Genomic DNA, 15,893 nt, shown 5'->3' on the forward strand with positions numbered 1-15,893 from the left:
GATTTCATTATCTTACCAATGTTGTATGCATATACACTGCATAATCTCTCCTAAGCTAGCCAACCCTTACACTGAATACTACACAAAGTCACGATTAGACCTGTTCGGGTAGAGAAAGTCGAGACTAGTATTGAGTCGTATCATCGTGATGACCAGAATCAAAATCCCTGGACAGCTCCTGTTTGGGAACGGATAGATTCCATGATTCTATATATCTTTCTAATTGCTTGATCCTCTGTGACTGACTTTCAATCATGGTTGATTGTTCTTCTATCGTCCTTTTCAAATCTGGGATCTCCCTCAATTTGTCCTTTTGACGAAGTCGAAATCTTCGACTTGCCTTTACGTCTATCCGCGAGCCAGAGTCTTGGCACAAATCGTCGCATCCGACATTATCATGGCATATCATGTACTCACTAGATTGTCGTTTCCTTTCATCTGCTAGTGACTATAGCCACGAAAAAGGTGAGTCAGCAAAGAGCTTACACTACTGATGTATTGCACCGTTCTTCATACTGTATCCCACACATGATCGGAAACCAACTGACACGTTCGTTTTCTATGTTATATGCCCGGTCACTGAGATGATCTGATTTAGCATCACTTGTGCAAGTGATGACACTAAGTCCATCATCTGACTGAGGTTGTTCCCCAGGGAACAACCTATCAGCATACCCTTGGGTAGAGCTTGATAGTGCGAGGCTATTCGAAGCGCCGATACCAACAGTGAGGCCGGAAGGGTTAAATAGTCCCTCGTATGTGTGCTGTTGATACTCCGATTGACGCGTTAAGAATGCAGCACTCCTACCTATATGGGGCGGATGGTATGCTGGGTCGTCCCATTGAGGGTCATAGACTCTAGCACTCAGAGAGGGATGACCTTGGTGAGTTGCGGTTTCCCCCATAGGGTGTTGGGAATCAGCGGACATGTGGCTAAAGGTGATTTGCGGTAACGTCACTCACCTACCTTCTGGACACCCCCCACCTTGTGTACAGTGGCTCTACAGTGAGGTTTTCCGATATTTCATCTCTTGATTAAACATGCATCCCTTGTTCTAAAGCCTTAGAATTTGGTATATGGATAGACCCTAAGTATGGTAACCCATCCTATGCCTCAAGCGCATGCATGAAGCCTGTGTGTGACATGATCACGGATCAAAATTTCCTCAGCCAAAATTTTGGCTGAGAGAAATTTGACTAGGTCCTGCCCGTCTTTTCACTAATTCATGCATGCATGCAAGTCCTATGCCGAGGTAGTACAGTGCTCTTTTACCCACGTACCAATTTTCAAGGCTCTATCTGAATATATGCAAGCACTGCAGCCTTCTGAAAATTTCCAAAAACCCACCATAGAGCCACTGTACACGGGGTGGGGGTGTCCACATGGTAAGGGAGTGACGTTAATGCTCCTTCGGCAAACTTGGCAGGGGAACCGACTGTGTCTGGGTTCTGCGGATCTTGACGTCCTCGTCTGTGACTGTGGCTGTATGGGTCCATCTTAGACCTGAAGCTCAAAAGTGAGTAACAAATGTCAGGGAATGTTGTTTAGCAGAAACAGAATTCGGTGAAGGAATTGGCTCCTGAAATAATACTGGAATTTATGGGATAGTAATACCCCTTTGAGGACTAGGCTCACCTCCAGCTAGACCCGTTAAGCTGAGTCTGAAGTGTAGCGGGCTATCAAAGGACGACGTCTTGCCACACTTCTGTAATCAAAGGATGATGGCCTTTGTGCCTCATCATACGTTCAACGTTCAGCTTGACTATCGTCATGCTGAACTCGTCATAATCTTAGAAAACATCAAACACCAGTGTTGAACGTCAGACTGGACAGTGGGGACTGCATGATCAAGCTCGGGACTGAGCAGGACGACTTTCGTTTTATGAAATATGCTGCGAGGATGCGCTCAAGCAGGTGCATAAACATATATACTGACCAGAAGGTACAATACTGGAATAAATTCCCTGGATCCGGCTTGAGTATGCTTATTTACTGCAAGAGAACGAACAAGATGTCGTGTTCTAATAGGCTCATAACTCACATCAATATTCCCAAGGAGAGGAAGTACTGAAACTACATCAGATCCTCATTCGAGCTACTGCGCCACAATCCATCGCTGTTCTGCAAGCAGTCAAATATCTTCATCTGGAACCTTGAGCTGCACAGTACCAGATTCCGCTGTCCAGTCTGCTGGAACAAATGGGTTTCCATGAGATATACATAAGCTTTCCGGGTACGTGACTCTTGCGGTACTTGCTGCGAGTTGAGCTTTGAGAGATTGGTTCTCCTTTCCCAAGCAAGTGATTTGGTCTTTTCTGCGCTATTGAAAGGCTCTCTGAGAAGCCCGGTCTGTAAATCATAGGTCGTCAGCGGCGGTCCTTGACGTATGAAAATGATACCATGCCGTACATACTTTGGTGCTTTCTCCTCTCCTTAGCAGTTAGGATTATATCAACAGAGGCTCCTGCTGTGTGATTTCAATATCATCAGCTACAACTTTTCAAAGCATCCCCTGGCGCTTCGAGGCATAGTAGTGTCGAACTTGTAAAGTGTACCGTCGGGGCGTTGCTCCAAAATTGCAAATTTCGACGATAGATTGTCATGTGAGCGAAAGAATGTCTGAATGGTTGGGTTGGATGAATTTCTTGGATTTATTGGTAGTGGCAGCAAGGTAGTCGATGTATGGTCGATATACCAAGACTGTTTTCCGCCTAGGAGATACTCTTGGGATCGGGGTAAGAAAGGGGACCGACTTTCACCGAACCGAGCCATTGATATGCAAGTACAGTAAAGTGCAATGTAAATCAAGGATGATATGGGCAGATGGACATGATATTAGCCTTTGTGAGAAGGGGAGTCGAAAGGAATATGGAGTTTAACAATATGTCTTATAGTCTCTCTATGACGATGATGATCCTCATAACAATTTTATGCAATATTCCTACCTCCATTCCTGAGAATCACCATCACGCACCGCATGCGAGCCACCAAGATCCCAAGGAGGATACTCAATACCACTATCTCGGCAAATGCTCTCTAAAAATTCGATCCTCGTCATTGCACTATTCACCTGCACCTTGCAAGTTTCTAGTTGGCTAGTTAACAGTTCCGTGTGCTCTTTCTGACGTTGTCGCAAAGCTCTTTGAGCATTTCTTACTGTGATGACTTCTGATCAGCTCTTTATCATCTCGCCTAGAACTCGGCTTACCTTGTTCTCTGCGTCTCTCCTTTGGACACTGTGAAGTCCCAGAGCCTGATTGTTTCTGTAGTATCTCAATTATCAGCTCAAACTTCTGATCCGGGAGTCATATCTCATCTTACCCTTGGTCGGCCTGCTCGACTTTCATGAGGTGCACTGTTCACGAATGCCATCTCATTGTAATCATCAGCTTGCACGCATGCCAGAGAGAAGCTGTCCGTGGCACCTGGAATTGACCACTGTGAGATTTCGGACTGATCGCCTATGGGTGCGAGCGTAGCGTTGTTAGACCAATCAGAGTTGATATCGGAGCATGCTGGGGGTTCTGGAAGTGCGAAACTGTTATCAGGTTGAGAGGGAATTCTGTATGTCCCATCGCTCAAGCAGAGGAGCTGAGTTGCAAAATGATTCGAGGGATCCTGAAAAGATCGTCTAATGCCCGAACCAGATACCTCCTGTGAATCGGGCGGGAAGTTATATAGATTCTCAGCTTGTGGGCTCATGATTTTGAGGGTGTACCTTCGCTGACGCTATGAAGAGTGGAATCCGTGAAAGAGGACAACAGGGTAGAGTTAACAAAGAATGAAGCCATTTGAGTTAATGGTTCGCGGGAGCGAAAACCTCTTCCAGACTCGTTGGGTCTAGGTGGAGCTTGAAGAATGACCTGAATCTCTTTTGTACCCACCCAAAAGGAAGGCGCTGAGGACTAAGGAGAGACTATACGCTTCTGATGTTCGACACCAAGAGAATTTCCTTTACGATCCAATCGCGATGACGATGTCATCATTTCCGTCGTTGACCCCACGAGTGTTTATCCTGTCCATAGCTGAGTATACATGTGGGCCCTCTTCGAATTCAATGGAGTCATAACCATACCATGAGTCTCGCCAAATGCTCGATATTCGGAGACGCTCGAGACAGCATGGATAGTTTGATCTCTACACAAATCTCACACTACACATGTAATAACATCGCCACATCCCCCCCTGATGTGCCACAGTCGGAAATAGACCATTCAATCTGATGGACGCGCTTGTTCGGTTCCTGGATATGCTTGTGCTGCCTTTTGACGCGGATTATGCCTCATCAGTCAATCCTCGAGAAGATGGATAACATCTCATAACTAGATTGCGGCTACGAGCTGGCCAAGACCATTTGATCCCTACTGATAAGATCAACCGACCGACCTGGCAGTCGACATAGACAAAGTTGGAGAGCAGTGCTCGGAATCCCTCGTACGATCCCACCGCAGATTAGATCACCAATCGCCATATCTTCCAGATCCTGGAGCACAGACAGATCTTCCTGCTCGCCTATCCCCATCCATACACGACTATAGACAGTACTTCATTTGTACTTTGTGACCGAGCTACGATAGGTAGCTCGTGAGCACCTGACAAAATTTCCTGTGTGTGATGATTCTTCTACTCCTCTACTCTTCTCTCTCTGTACTCTTATCACATTCTACACACGTTAAGTCATAAACATCCCGTACTTGGCCAAAAAAAACTAATCTATATATCTACTTGTAGCCTCGCCTATTTTCCCCAACCTGGGGATCGGTGAATCTCGACGACGACGTCCTCTATCACCTACTTCCAATTCGCCCAGCATGCCTCCTTCTTCCACCCCATCCATCACCTTTACTCCTCATACCCAGCGATTAGCCATCCGAGCCGCCTTGGCATTCTTCGGTATCCTGGTCATCCGAGCATTATTCTTCTCTTCATCTTCCCCTTCAGAGGAGATTCAATCTCATGGTGTATTTGAGAGGGTATTGATGAATGACAAATACCTCGACGTATCGAAATATCCTTTCCTGCAATCAAGACAAGGTAGAGATGATCGACCAGATATGTTTGACCAGGAAGTTTCAGAAGGTTTATTAGATTTCTGGACAAGATTTCAGAAACCTTTCATCACTGGAAAGGATACCGCTCATCTGGATACTCAAGTGATGAGAACGGTGATAGATGATTTACTACAATTCAACGGATGGGTGGCATCAGCTTGTCCAACATTGGTCAGACCCTTTGGTCAAAATAGTAGAGATGATCATTATGAAGATTTGGCTTCGAAAGATCACCTATACTATATCGCTATCGTTATTCACTCCGCAGACCATTTCTTAGTGGATCAATTGGCAATCATCGTTCAATTAGCAAGAAGATTAGGTACAAGGAATATATTCGTATCGATGTTAGATCAAGCTTCGACCGATTCCACTCCTACTCTAGCAGATCTTTGCGAAGCGGTTATGACTATTTTGGGTATAGCATTTAGAATCAGAAGAGTTCCACCTATGACTGTCGATCCGGCGGCCACTTATTACCCATTAGAAGAAGCGGAGGCTAGAAACCTGGCTTTGGAGCCTTTACATGAACTCTGGCATAGAAGATCGATCAAGTTCCACAGAGTAGTCTGGTTGAAAGGTTTCACATGTCCTAATGATGTTTTGGAAAGTTTGAGGGTTAGTGAGGCGAACAACGCAGCGATGGTTTGTGGAATGGATTGGGCAGAACATAATGGATTCTTCATTTTCTCTGATCGGTGAGTTATTTACACTGCATATCTCACAGTATCCCTCCTACAAGCCATCCCATCACGTGCAAAGTGGTCAAGTAGATGTTGATACTAACATGATTGATTAACTATGCCAGATGGAGGACTCGAGATATCGAAGGTAACCTCTTCCGACAAGCCAAATCCAACTCTAAACCCGAAGCAGGTCCACCACGAGATAAGACCGGTACCGAGCGATTCACCCACCATTTACCATTCCAAGTATACTGTTGTGAATCCGGTACTCACGTCGTTGATCCTGAACAATCATATTATCGAGATATCCACTATCGAGCATCCCCCTTATCTCACAACTTGTCCACTACGCAAGAACAACCTAACTGGGATCCCGAAATGGCCTGTATGGATTCTGCGCAGATGTGGTTCTGTCGGGATCTATGGACGGACGCTGCTAGAGGTGGTTTGAAAGGCGGTAAGAAGGGTCATCAGAAATTGACTGGAGCACATAAAAGGGATTTATCTGAACATTTCGATGTTCACCAACGCGATTTGGGACTGGAAGCTGAATCCGCTGTTCAGTTGGGCAAGAGGGATGAACCGAAAGTCGAAGAACGTGCTGAAGGAGGTAAAGAAGATGAAGATTCAGGTACGGATGTAGATGCAATGGCTGAAGATGCTGCCAACCCTGCACCAGAACCTTTAAAACCTCAAGAATTACCAGCTTCAGCTTTCCTCATTCCCAATTCTGCATTTACCCCTGCTAGGATATTGGTCAACCCCCGATGTATCACCACCTACGGGGGTGTATCACATACTCAACTGGCATTAGACTTGTTTGGTGGACCGCACGGTGATGATCCAGCCCATGATTCAGGTAATTACGTACTGGAGGATTGGGCTGGTCCACCAGATTCATTCGTGTGTCAGGAAATGAGGACGACAGGTGGTAGGACAGCACCGAAATCTCAAAGAAGAGTTGGATTCTTGTTGCAGAATGAGGTGAGTTACACTTACATTTTCATTGAAGACAGTATATCCATCATATGCAATCGTACTAACCTTAACGTCGGACTCCTGTAGGTCGGAATCTAGAATGTTAGTGTATATAGACAGAAGTATGAAGACATTCATGGATGGGTCATGGATCACAATCAGTGCGGTGCTCATACAGTATAAGAAACATAAAACGCCTTAAAGGATACAATTGCCTCATAACGAACTTTGCATGATTATATATCTTATATCTTGGGATGCAATTATTATATTCTTGTGTCCTGCGTCAATGCGTAACCTTGGCATTTCATACCTCGATCACAGACGATTACATCCGAAGGATTGCGCAAACGCTTGGGGGTCAAGAAGAAATATTGTAGATTATGAAATTATATGTCTCAGTCTATATGAGATGTACGGTCGATACAGTGGATACAAGCGGTGATGATTGATGATGATCAAAGATTATATAGATCCTCCCACAGATTCCATTGTCTATAATTACGACGATTCGCAATCGTCAGCAAGAGGCTCTACGTCGGAAGAAAGTGTGAACTCACAAATGGACTCGCTACAGCCCCATCTAATATTGCTAATTCATCCTCACTAAATCCCAGACGGGGCACGATCAATACCCGTAGAGGTACAAGCAGCATGATAATAATTGGGAATCCAATCGCTGCTATTGTCTACATCACACAAACCCGTACATTAGCAATGCCACTTCAAATATGAAGGAGGGATATACACTCACCTGCGTGATGGCGAACGTAGCGCCAAATCCGATCAATTCAATTATAGTGAACCAAAGTATCCTGCTCTTCCGAACATTATGCAATGGTTCGGACGGACTTGTAGCCCTTTTATCTTTTATCAGATAAAGGATTTTAGCTGTTACTCCTGATGTCAACAGTGCGTCGGATCCCATATACCACTATACCAAACAGAATATGAGCCAGAGCTCCAGTCGTTAAGTATGGATTTATAGGGTGGACTTACGAATAATCCCGCTAAAACTCCTTTGGGTATTAACCCTAGGACATGTTCGAACGGTTTAGTCATGAGTATCAGACCTGTGAGCGGCGACCAATCCGTAAGTCCATTGATCCAGCGTATATCATATTCAAATAGTTTTGGAAGAAGGTGCACTCACATAAACATCCTTGAGCGAGATTCGATACCCTCTGTTCCACCACGGCAACAGGTACTTCCCTTCGGTCTTCGTCCCTCTTCGTGTTCCTCGTCGTGATATCCTCGCCCTCGGTGGGTCTATCTCTCCGACGTATCTCATTTGTGGTGATACTCGTTCTTCTTTTCAAGCCGTTTTGTTCAGCTTTACTGAGGTTATTGCCATTACCATTCTCCATTTCTCCCAACTGTATATCCATTTGAGTTTCTCGTCGGTCCAATGAAGACCTTTCCGGTGTAGGTGAGATGGCAGTAGTTGACGAAGTCGCAGAATCATCCTCGTAGCCCATGACCACCAACGAAGCGGTATGCAGAGGAGCTTGAGGGATCAAACCTGATTCATGACATGTTAGCTGCTTCTTATAAAGACTACAAATGCAGCTTACCATTGGGAGCTGGTATGCCCAGTAAACCAGCTATGAATGTTGTTATTCCCAGTAGGAAGAAATCCCAATGAAATCCTGATGGTTTTCGTAGAGGATACTCTGAGCCTTGAGCAATCAAGGACTGATCCAAGGACGATATATCAGCTTCTGCATGAATGGACAAATCGGAAAAGAAAGCTAAAACACCCACAGATACGTTCGCATCGAAGTAAAACAATATGAATAGTACGAAACCAAACGGTAAGGCGATCCCCACCCATTTGCCCTCTAATTGCCAGAATCTAACGAGCCAAGGTCGATCGCTGGCAGGTTGGAACGAAGTTGGCGTGGTGGGAAGAGTCATACCATTTTCCAAAACATATCTGATTTCACAAGGAGCGATACACTCAGTTCATCCTTTCAAGAATAGTAAGAGAAAATTGAAGGAGACTCACTGATCAAACCTTCCCCAATATGCTAGACCAGTCATAGCGATGATGGTGATAGGCATACCATAATCCGCACAAAACCTTCGGAAGTGTTTATTTATATAGCCTGATTTGGCTAAAGAGTTGAAATAGTGCGGTAAAACAAGTGTGAGGATCGCTAGGCTGTTTGTACGTCATACAAGAACAATTAGCATTGACTGCATTCAGGAAGTTTGGGATTGCAATAATGAATTATCGCTCACATTATACCTAAGAAAGCGCTTGGTGTTGAGGTCTGGCCAAATTGACGTGTGACCACTTGTATCCCGTACTGAACGTATACAGCTGCAACGTAAAACCCAAATGTATCGCATGAAAATCGAGTGACATATCTGAGACCTTGGACAGCTACCATCGACAGGGACACAACGATATGAGCAATGACGAAAGTATATAGATACGGATGACAGGCTTACCATTCATGACGGCCGCCACCCAATGGAATATCGCTGCCCATAGGTACGTCCAACCGATAAAATGAAGATAATTGGGTCCATTCTCTTTGTTCTCGAATATGTCATATATGGTCTTGTTGAACACGGTTATGGGACCTGGACGAGTAGTTCAGTAAGCTCAATTCCTCTCTCACGAGGCGTGGCGATTATGAAGGCAGAACACCTCAAAAGATTAAACATTCGAAGATCACTGGACAATGGTACGCGAAGGCGTATCAACTTACCCGTCACTCCTGATATCAATAACGGTTGACCACCCAGGAAAGAAGCGACAAAAGCAGCCATGAACTGTTGGTTTGCAGGTGGACAATTTAAGCAACTTGACTCGATCGGAAGCGGTTTACCGGTGGGTTTGGATTACTCACAGAAGATAGCAAAACCTCCTGTACACCATATTGACCTGTAGTTTCCTTGTTGATAGTGTCCTGTTAGCTGATTGCGTATCACATCGAATAGCGTTTTAGCTCACTATGAGATCTAAAGAGAATGCTAAGCCTGGCAAGACATTTGCGAAGAAAATGAACTGTTTTTATCATTACCATCAGCTTTTCCCTCTCCCGATGATCTGGCTACAGACAAGTTCAGAGGGTGAGTAGTAGACGTACCCATGTGGAAGGTATAACTCTATAATTCCAAGCATCCGTCCAATCGCTTATATACCAAGGTATCCTATTCCTTATATCATTATACATCCCGGAACCTAGTCTGACCCTCCACCACTTCCTCTTTCGTTTCCCCTTTTCATCGTCATCTTCCCTGGGAGCATGGGAGCTAGTACGATACGGTGTGATTGGTGATGTGGTAGAATGTAAGAGTGTGAGAGGAGGTTCAGGTGGGTTGGTGGGTGGAATAGGTCTAGGACGGGATATGGAAGGAGATAAGGGCGGTAGGTTATGGCTGGTTGAGGAATGTGATGGACGTCGATGATGGGTTGATGTCATTTTGGATGTGCTATTGATTTGGGTACGCTCCGGTATGCTTCATGATATAGCCTGGTATGAATATACCAGCTTAGATGAGGACGAGAGGAGAGGAAATACGAGGTGATCAGATTTGAGATGCGGTCAATTTTCAAATATCCCGAATCAATACATCAAAATAAATGACATGTGATTGGGGCGGGGCGCTCCTCAGGATAAAAAGGGTCCGTGCGATCGATCGATACTACTGTATGGTGACACACCATTCATCCGTCTTGGTACATTGACATTACAGACATGGCTCAAAACCCACTATGAACCCATGCCAGGAGGATATGGACACAAAGTCGGCATCACGGATGCATACAACGAGCGGTCCTAATCTTAGTCCGAGAGCGAGTCTGACGCTCCATTCATCAAAGTATAACCTTCCAAGTGGCATCTTCTTGGCACTACTGTACAAAAGCTCCCAAATGGTCAATTATCTTCTTTTCAAGGTGAAGTGATGTCGTTCTTCAGTGATGATCTCCTTTCATTCGATAGAGCATCCGTTCTCTGAGAGAAGTTGTGGAACGATGTTCATATCCCACGATCATTGGATTTTGCAAGTTCTGAGCAACAAAGGTGATCTGGTAATTGTAAACTAGACCTCTCATCCCCTTTGAGACCTGTCGACCCTATATAAGCTGTTTAATGACGAGTCATCGCCAATGTGACTCATGACTCTAACCCTTAGAATCATCCATTATATTCGTTTCTACCAAAAGGTAGCTTCATAACACTGAATGACCAGCACAAATACTAATACTAGCGAAACTCACGCTCAAGAACCTTTCCATTTCCATTTCGATGCTGGAGAATTCTTGAGCGGTAGCAACCCAACGTATTACTCTGTTGAGGTGAACGCTTATATTCAATCGTCAGGTGAGGCCCATGTCCGATCTGCTTCTGATCTCAAAGTCATGCATAATAATGAGGCCGACTGACACGAGATGCATGTGGGGTGTTCCAGCCACCGAAGGAACTGTGCCATCGTCATCATCAACGCGGACTCCCCACGCCGACGAAGTCAGCAGAGTTAGTAAGACGTACGAAAGTCTGGTAAAGCAGAAAGAAGACGCTTTAGATTCATATACCAAATTATGTGAATCTACTGGGACAAAGGTGAGGAAAGAATATTCTTTTTTCTCAGCAACGTCGTAAAATCACTGTCAATGTTATAAGATCTACAACGAATCTGTGAGATCTCTTACCGTTTATGATGTACGTATGTTTTCTAGATCGATCCTGCAATTGATAAATTTAGGTGGCAACAGACTCTCCGGTAAGTTAAATGATATTTCCCTAATTGCCCTTCTGTCAGATTGTCTGCATACAATCATGCTGACCAAAGTTGTTTGCTCTCCTCGGTTTGGAATACCTGCATCATAGATAATCCCTCAAACAACGCTTTGGCTCAAAGGAATTTTGCAATCAGACGACAACTGGGAATTATCGAAAGTGCCAGCACCATTTTGAGGAAAGAAGGTAGTCGAGCATCCAAGGATGCGTAGACTAGCTTTCGATGACTTATCCCCCTTCACTCTTTGGGAGGTCAATCTTTCACAGGCATCATACGGTGTTGGTATAAAAAATGACTGTTGTGAGGCGCAATTAGATTAGTAAAAATTTTCATATTTCATATCTCCGTCTCTTTCACTTCGTATGCAACAACGTTTACAACAATGTCAACTTGAGGTATCAGATTGGTTCTTTCATTTCTTCCCAGTCGTATCAAGCTACAAAGTACATTATAATTGTTAAGTTGAGTCTTCTTCTTCTTTCAGTTACAGTATCACAATACACTTCTTTATCATTCCTCTGTCGTGTTTGAGCCAGCCCAGGTAGCTAGATCATAGTTCACCACCTTGATCAGTGTTGACCAGAATATATCTATATCTCGGTTCGCCCTGCTTGAACGAAACCAACGCTTTGTTGATATCATCCATACTGTATTTTTGAATCCAAGGTTTGATGTTATGCTCCTTGGCAAAGTTCAACATCCGAACCATAACTGACGGTGAACCGATGGCTGACCCAGCGATCATTGCGTTACCTACAACAGTGTTCAAGATGATGGTCAGAGCGAACTTCCCAGAGATAACAAAGAGCAGTGAATAAAGTCGAAATATCCATTGACTTACTCAAAATCAATGGGACGATAGGTACTTCAACTGGATTAGGGATAAGTCCAATGAAGCAAAATATACCTTCGACCTTTAAGATCGAAATGTAATCGGCCAAAGGGAACTTGGATGGGTTCACAGCAAGTAGAGAGATCATTTTAGATCAATACCAAGAGGTATTTCAGGGAGTGCCAAAAAAATAAAATGTAGTCCTATCATGAGACTCACTTGCCGCTCAAATGACCAAATCAAAGTATCGAGTGTATTCCCCGAAGGCCTTTTTCAGATCATCTCCAGTAGCGATATACTTTTCCGCACCCAACTTGATGGCATCTTCTTTCTTCGATTCCGTTCTAGAAATCGCTGTAACCTCCGCACCCATAGCTTTGGCAAATTGGATTCCCATATGACCCAATCCTCCTACACCGACTATACCGACTTTCTTTCCAGGACCAATATTGTATCTTTCCAATGGAGAATAAATGGTAACTCCTCCACACATCAAAGGTCCAGCTATATCTAGATCTAATCCGGAGGGAATGGGGATAACAAATTTACTTGGACCTCGCCAGTATTTGGCAAATCCACCTTTGGAAGGTACGTTGGTGGCTTTGCCTCGATGGTAAGTTGAGTTGAATGTTACAGTCAATTTTAAACAGGCTTGTTCGTTCTCTAATTTAAACAAATATAGCAAGATTACCTCATATGATCAGCAAATTCAGTAACGCCACCATACCGACCATCTGCTTGGTATTCTTATACCATCATTCTGTTTAGAGACAACACTCACCAGTCTTACATTCATGACACTCCCTACAGCAATCAGATTGTCATCCCACTCCCACATGATCACCGACTGTAAGTTTATTCTCAACGCTGTTTCCTACTTTGTAAACTTGACCGATGATCTCATGGCCACATACAGCATCAGGTTGAAGTGGTCCCTCATCACCGGCGAGTGCCATGACGTCGGTTCCGCAAAGACCACAATAGAGCACCTAAACTGGACGACCAGATCAATCAAATTAGTTTGATGTTCATCTGCTAGAAAGGGCAACGGCGTGTCATGACATGCAATTCGAGATGATCATATACTCATGAAGGCTATAGGTGTGAGGAACAGATACCTTTTTCTCTGAATGGACAATGACAAAATGGCCAATGACAGGGTGAGCAAAATTCAAACTTACTTTCCACATCGTCTTCATCCCATGGTTTCACCTCATACTCTTTATATACCAAATTACCCTTCCCCTCCAGCGCTTTATCATCTACCGCCACCCATCCTTTATAAGTGATTTTCTCGGTGGAATCACCACCAGCACGCCCATCAGGAACGGTGGCGGCGGTTTTGGTGATATCGTCAGTGACAATCATACCATCTTCCAGGCCGTTGGACTTGTTCTTGTCGTGGATGTCTTTAGCACTCTTAGGATCTTGGTGTCGGACGAAATTCATCGTGACTCGAGTCAATTGATGTGAGATCTTTTCAGTGGGGAATAAGCTGATGTGAGATGATGATGAAGAAGAAGAAGAAGAAGCAGAAACAAGATAGGTCATTCCCACATACACATATATACGCTGCACGTTATGGTATACGACATGTACGGTGGAGCGTTTTGATTCTCACAACATTGTGGACGTCAACTAGTATACCTTATGCGGTATCAGAGAAAAGAGATAACGACGATGTTTCACTTGACTGCAACTGTGGGAACCTGATATGTGCAGAGTTATCATAAGCTTAATTGAACTGATGTACTCGGTCTTCTTTGGGCTTCCATGATTCAGGAGCGAAGCAGAGACATGGAACCAAGGTCAGACTGCGCAGGTGATATAGTATACGTACATTCGATACATCTTGTGCTTCGTTTTCACTACGAGTTTAGGTTCATTGCAATCTCCTTCGCCCATTCGTCACTCCATTCCCTTCCTGCAAAGACCTTGCTTTTGACTCCAACTTTAACCCTAGATAGATGGAGCACCAACCCTCAATCCATCAACCTTACCAACGTAAAAAGCGACTCTACCTCCGACCTTTTCTTCTGCACCTGTACCAGCCTTGGGTTTGGGATAGAACCTGTATACATAGGGTATCGTCAACACTAGTCTCCAGGAGATGATGAAAAATAGGAATAAACAAGACCGTATGAAGGGATTCATGTTGATAGGGATATAGAGACCCATATTATATTATATTATGTGCACTGTGTGAAATAAACTGCAGAATGGATTCGTCAACTCACCATGCAATATCCTTGATGATCTTCCCATCATCGTCCTTATAATTGAAATAACTAGCTTCGCCTATCATATATCACAAGCAATATGATCTCGTCAGCTCAACTATTCTCATGTGATTACTAGTCCAATCCAAACTCAGACTGACCTTTCCATGGACAAGTAGTGTGAGTCTCACTTTCTTCGTACCTTGATCTATCAATCAATGCGGCTTCTTTGAAATACCAGCTAGACAGGACACGATATCGATCAGCCATGCCAGTCAAAGAACCCAAGTCGAAAACAAGGATGAGATTCACACTCACTTTCCTTCCACTTGATGTAAATCCGATGTCATAGCCTTGGCTAATGGCTTGTCATGGAGGAAAACAGCTGTTTGTTGATCTGCTGACATTTTGTTGTGTGTTAGGTGCGTTGTGATGTGATGGATGTCTGATGTGGAAGAAAAGTAAAAAGAAAGAAGATGCAGATCGACTGAATGATTCACTTATATACATGCACTCGTCATCACACTCTCCCTCCCACATTCCTATGATCCCATTCCTGCTTGCTTGAAATCATCTCACTTGATCGGTGATCGCACATGGTGTGAGACTCAGCTGATTCATCGCGATTAGATAAGACGTCATACTCCGATCGGGCCTCTCATGGTGGAGGTGAATCACTCAAAAGTACTCGTATACACAGACAGAATACATGCATTCATATCTATCAAATAGCATAATCTCGCCTTCTCTCTCTACTACGGCTAGAATCTATGAATGGCACTTGTATTGATCACCTCGAACATCCTTATGCTTGTGATGCAGGATCTTAAAAGTGATACAACATGATATATCTCAGACTGACGAAATACCAAAGACCACAGAAAATCCCAAAATATCTCATCTAAGCTAAATTGTCCATCGCTCCCGTTTGGAGATTCTCTTCTCTTTGTTCGTCATTCTAAAATCGTAAAGTATCGTGAAGCGCCGTGCCATAATGAGAGAACCGGAAATGCTGACAGTTGATTGATCGATTGAATGCCTTGTGTAGGGTATAGAATGGAAATGCCTCGATACCGTCTAATTGATACAAGCTTTGTGTTTTGCGTTCTGATCTATTGTAGTCTCTCTATCCATTTTTGATGTGAGTATATATGCGAGGGTATATATATTGCTTTTTGGTTGAACGTCCATGATTTTCTATGTTGAATCTATTGATTTTGTATATGCGTCCAGCGCTATTGAATGCGATGCAAAGACGCTAAGAAAAAGCGGACGTCGGAAGAAGAGAAAGAGACTTTGATGAGAACGCGATTTTGTTTGATTGTTGGCTTGGAGAAGACGGTAGAAAGGCGTATGTGTTGGGAATAA

General features: G+C 44.0%; 8 protein-coding genes across 8 annotated transcripts; 2 read left to right on the forward strand and 6 right to left on the reverse strand.

The window, feature by feature from the left end:
• Positions 1 to 124: 124 nt before the first annotated feature.
• Positions 125 to 929, reverse strand: I203_100749 (uncharacterized protein; the record flags this gene model as incomplete). The annotated part of the gene is made up of 3 exons (XM_019149977.1): positions 125 to 348; positions 418 to 448; positions 549 to 929. 3 exons carry the CDS (start codon positions 927 to 929, stop codon positions 125 to 127), a joined length of 636 nt encoding a protein of 211 aa, XP_019000673.1.
• Positions 930 to 3,096: 2,167 nt separating this feature from the next.
• Positions 3,097 to 3,703, reverse strand: I203_100750 (uncharacterized protein; the record flags this gene model as incomplete). Its single annotated transcript, XM_019149976.1, has 3 exons — positions 3,097 to 3,122; positions 3,210 to 3,264; positions 3,323 to 3,703. 3 exons carry the CDS (start codon positions 3,701 to 3,703, stop codon positions 3,097 to 3,099), a joined length of 462 nt encoding a protein of 153 aa, XP_019000672.1.
• Positions 3,704 to 4,812: 1,109 nt separating this feature from the next.
• Positions 4,813 to 6,815, forward strand: I203_100751 (uncharacterized protein; the record flags this gene model as incomplete). Its single annotated transcript, XM_019149975.1, has 3 exons — positions 4,813 to 5,750; positions 5,861 to 6,722; positions 6,804 to 6,815. The coding sequence occupies 3 exons, from the start codon at positions 4,813 to 4,815 to the stop codon at positions 6,813 to 6,815; spliced, it is 1,812 nt and encodes a 603-aa protein (XP_019000671.1).
• A 366-nt stretch (positions 6,816 to 7,181) lies between these two features.
• I203_100752 (uncharacterized protein) lies at positions 7,182 to 10,153 on the reverse strand (the record flags this gene model as incomplete). The annotated part of the gene is made up of 14 exons (XM_065516714.1): positions 7,182 to 7,211; positions 7,277 to 7,405; positions 7,471 to 7,650; positions 7,716 to 7,789; positions 7,870 to 8,238; positions 8,291 to 8,411; positions 8,481 to 8,652; positions 8,725 to 8,880; positions 8,961 to 9,105; positions 9,174 to 9,308; positions 9,437 to 9,500; positions 9,578 to 9,622; positions 9,682 to 9,735; positions 9,818 to 10,153. The coding sequence occupies 14 exons, from the start codon at positions 10,151 to 10,153 to the stop codon at positions 7,182 to 7,184; spliced, it is 2,010 nt and encodes a 669-aa protein (XP_065373532.1).
• A 975-nt stretch (positions 10,154 to 11,128) lies between these two features.
• Positions 11,129 to 11,685, forward strand: I203_100753 (uncharacterized protein; the record flags this gene model as incomplete). The annotated part of the gene is made up of 3 exons (XM_065516715.1): positions 11,129 to 11,296; positions 11,413 to 11,456; positions 11,526 to 11,685. The coding sequence occupies 3 exons, from the start codon at positions 11,129 to 11,131 to the stop codon at positions 11,683 to 11,685; spliced, it is 372 nt and encodes a 123-aa protein (XP_065373533.1).
• Positions 11,686 to 12,024: 339 nt separating this feature from the next.
• Positions 12,025 to 12,454, reverse strand: I203_100754 (uncharacterized protein; the record flags this gene model as incomplete). The annotated part of the gene is made up of 2 exons (XM_065516716.1): positions 12,025 to 12,227; positions 12,316 to 12,454. The coding sequence occupies 2 exons, from the start codon at positions 12,452 to 12,454 to the stop codon at positions 12,025 to 12,027; spliced, it is 342 nt and encodes a 113-aa protein (XP_065373534.1).
• Positions 12,455 to 12,532: 78 nt separating this feature from the next.
• On the reverse strand, positions 12,533 to 13,755 carry I203_100755 (uncharacterized protein; the record flags this gene model as incomplete). Its single annotated transcript, XM_065516717.1, has 4 exons — positions 12,533 to 12,969; positions 13,088 to 13,110; positions 13,221 to 13,341; positions 13,488 to 13,755. The coding sequence occupies 4 exons, from the start codon at positions 13,753 to 13,755 to the stop codon at positions 12,533 to 12,535; spliced, it is 849 nt and encodes a 282-aa protein (XP_065373535.1).
• A 510-nt stretch (positions 13,756 to 14,265) lies between these two features.
• Positions 14,266 to 14,932, reverse strand: I203_100756 (uncharacterized protein; the record flags this gene model as incomplete). Its single annotated transcript, XM_019149971.1, has 4 exons — positions 14,266 to 14,377; positions 14,544 to 14,604; positions 14,687 to 14,766; positions 14,844 to 14,932. 4 exons carry the CDS (start codon positions 14,930 to 14,932, stop codon positions 14,266 to 14,268), a joined length of 342 nt encoding a protein of 113 aa, XP_019000667.1.
• Between the last annotated feature and the right edge of the window lie 961 nt (positions 14,933 to 15,893).

Source organism: Kwoniella mangroviensis (assembly GCF_000507465.2).
Source record: "Kwoniella mangroviensis CBS 8507 chromosome 1 map unlocalized Ctg01, whole genome shotgun sequence".
Taxonomy (NCBI): Eukaryota; Fungi; Basidiomycota; class Tremellomycetes; order Tremellales; family Cryptococcaceae; genus Kwoniella; species Kwoniella mangrovensis.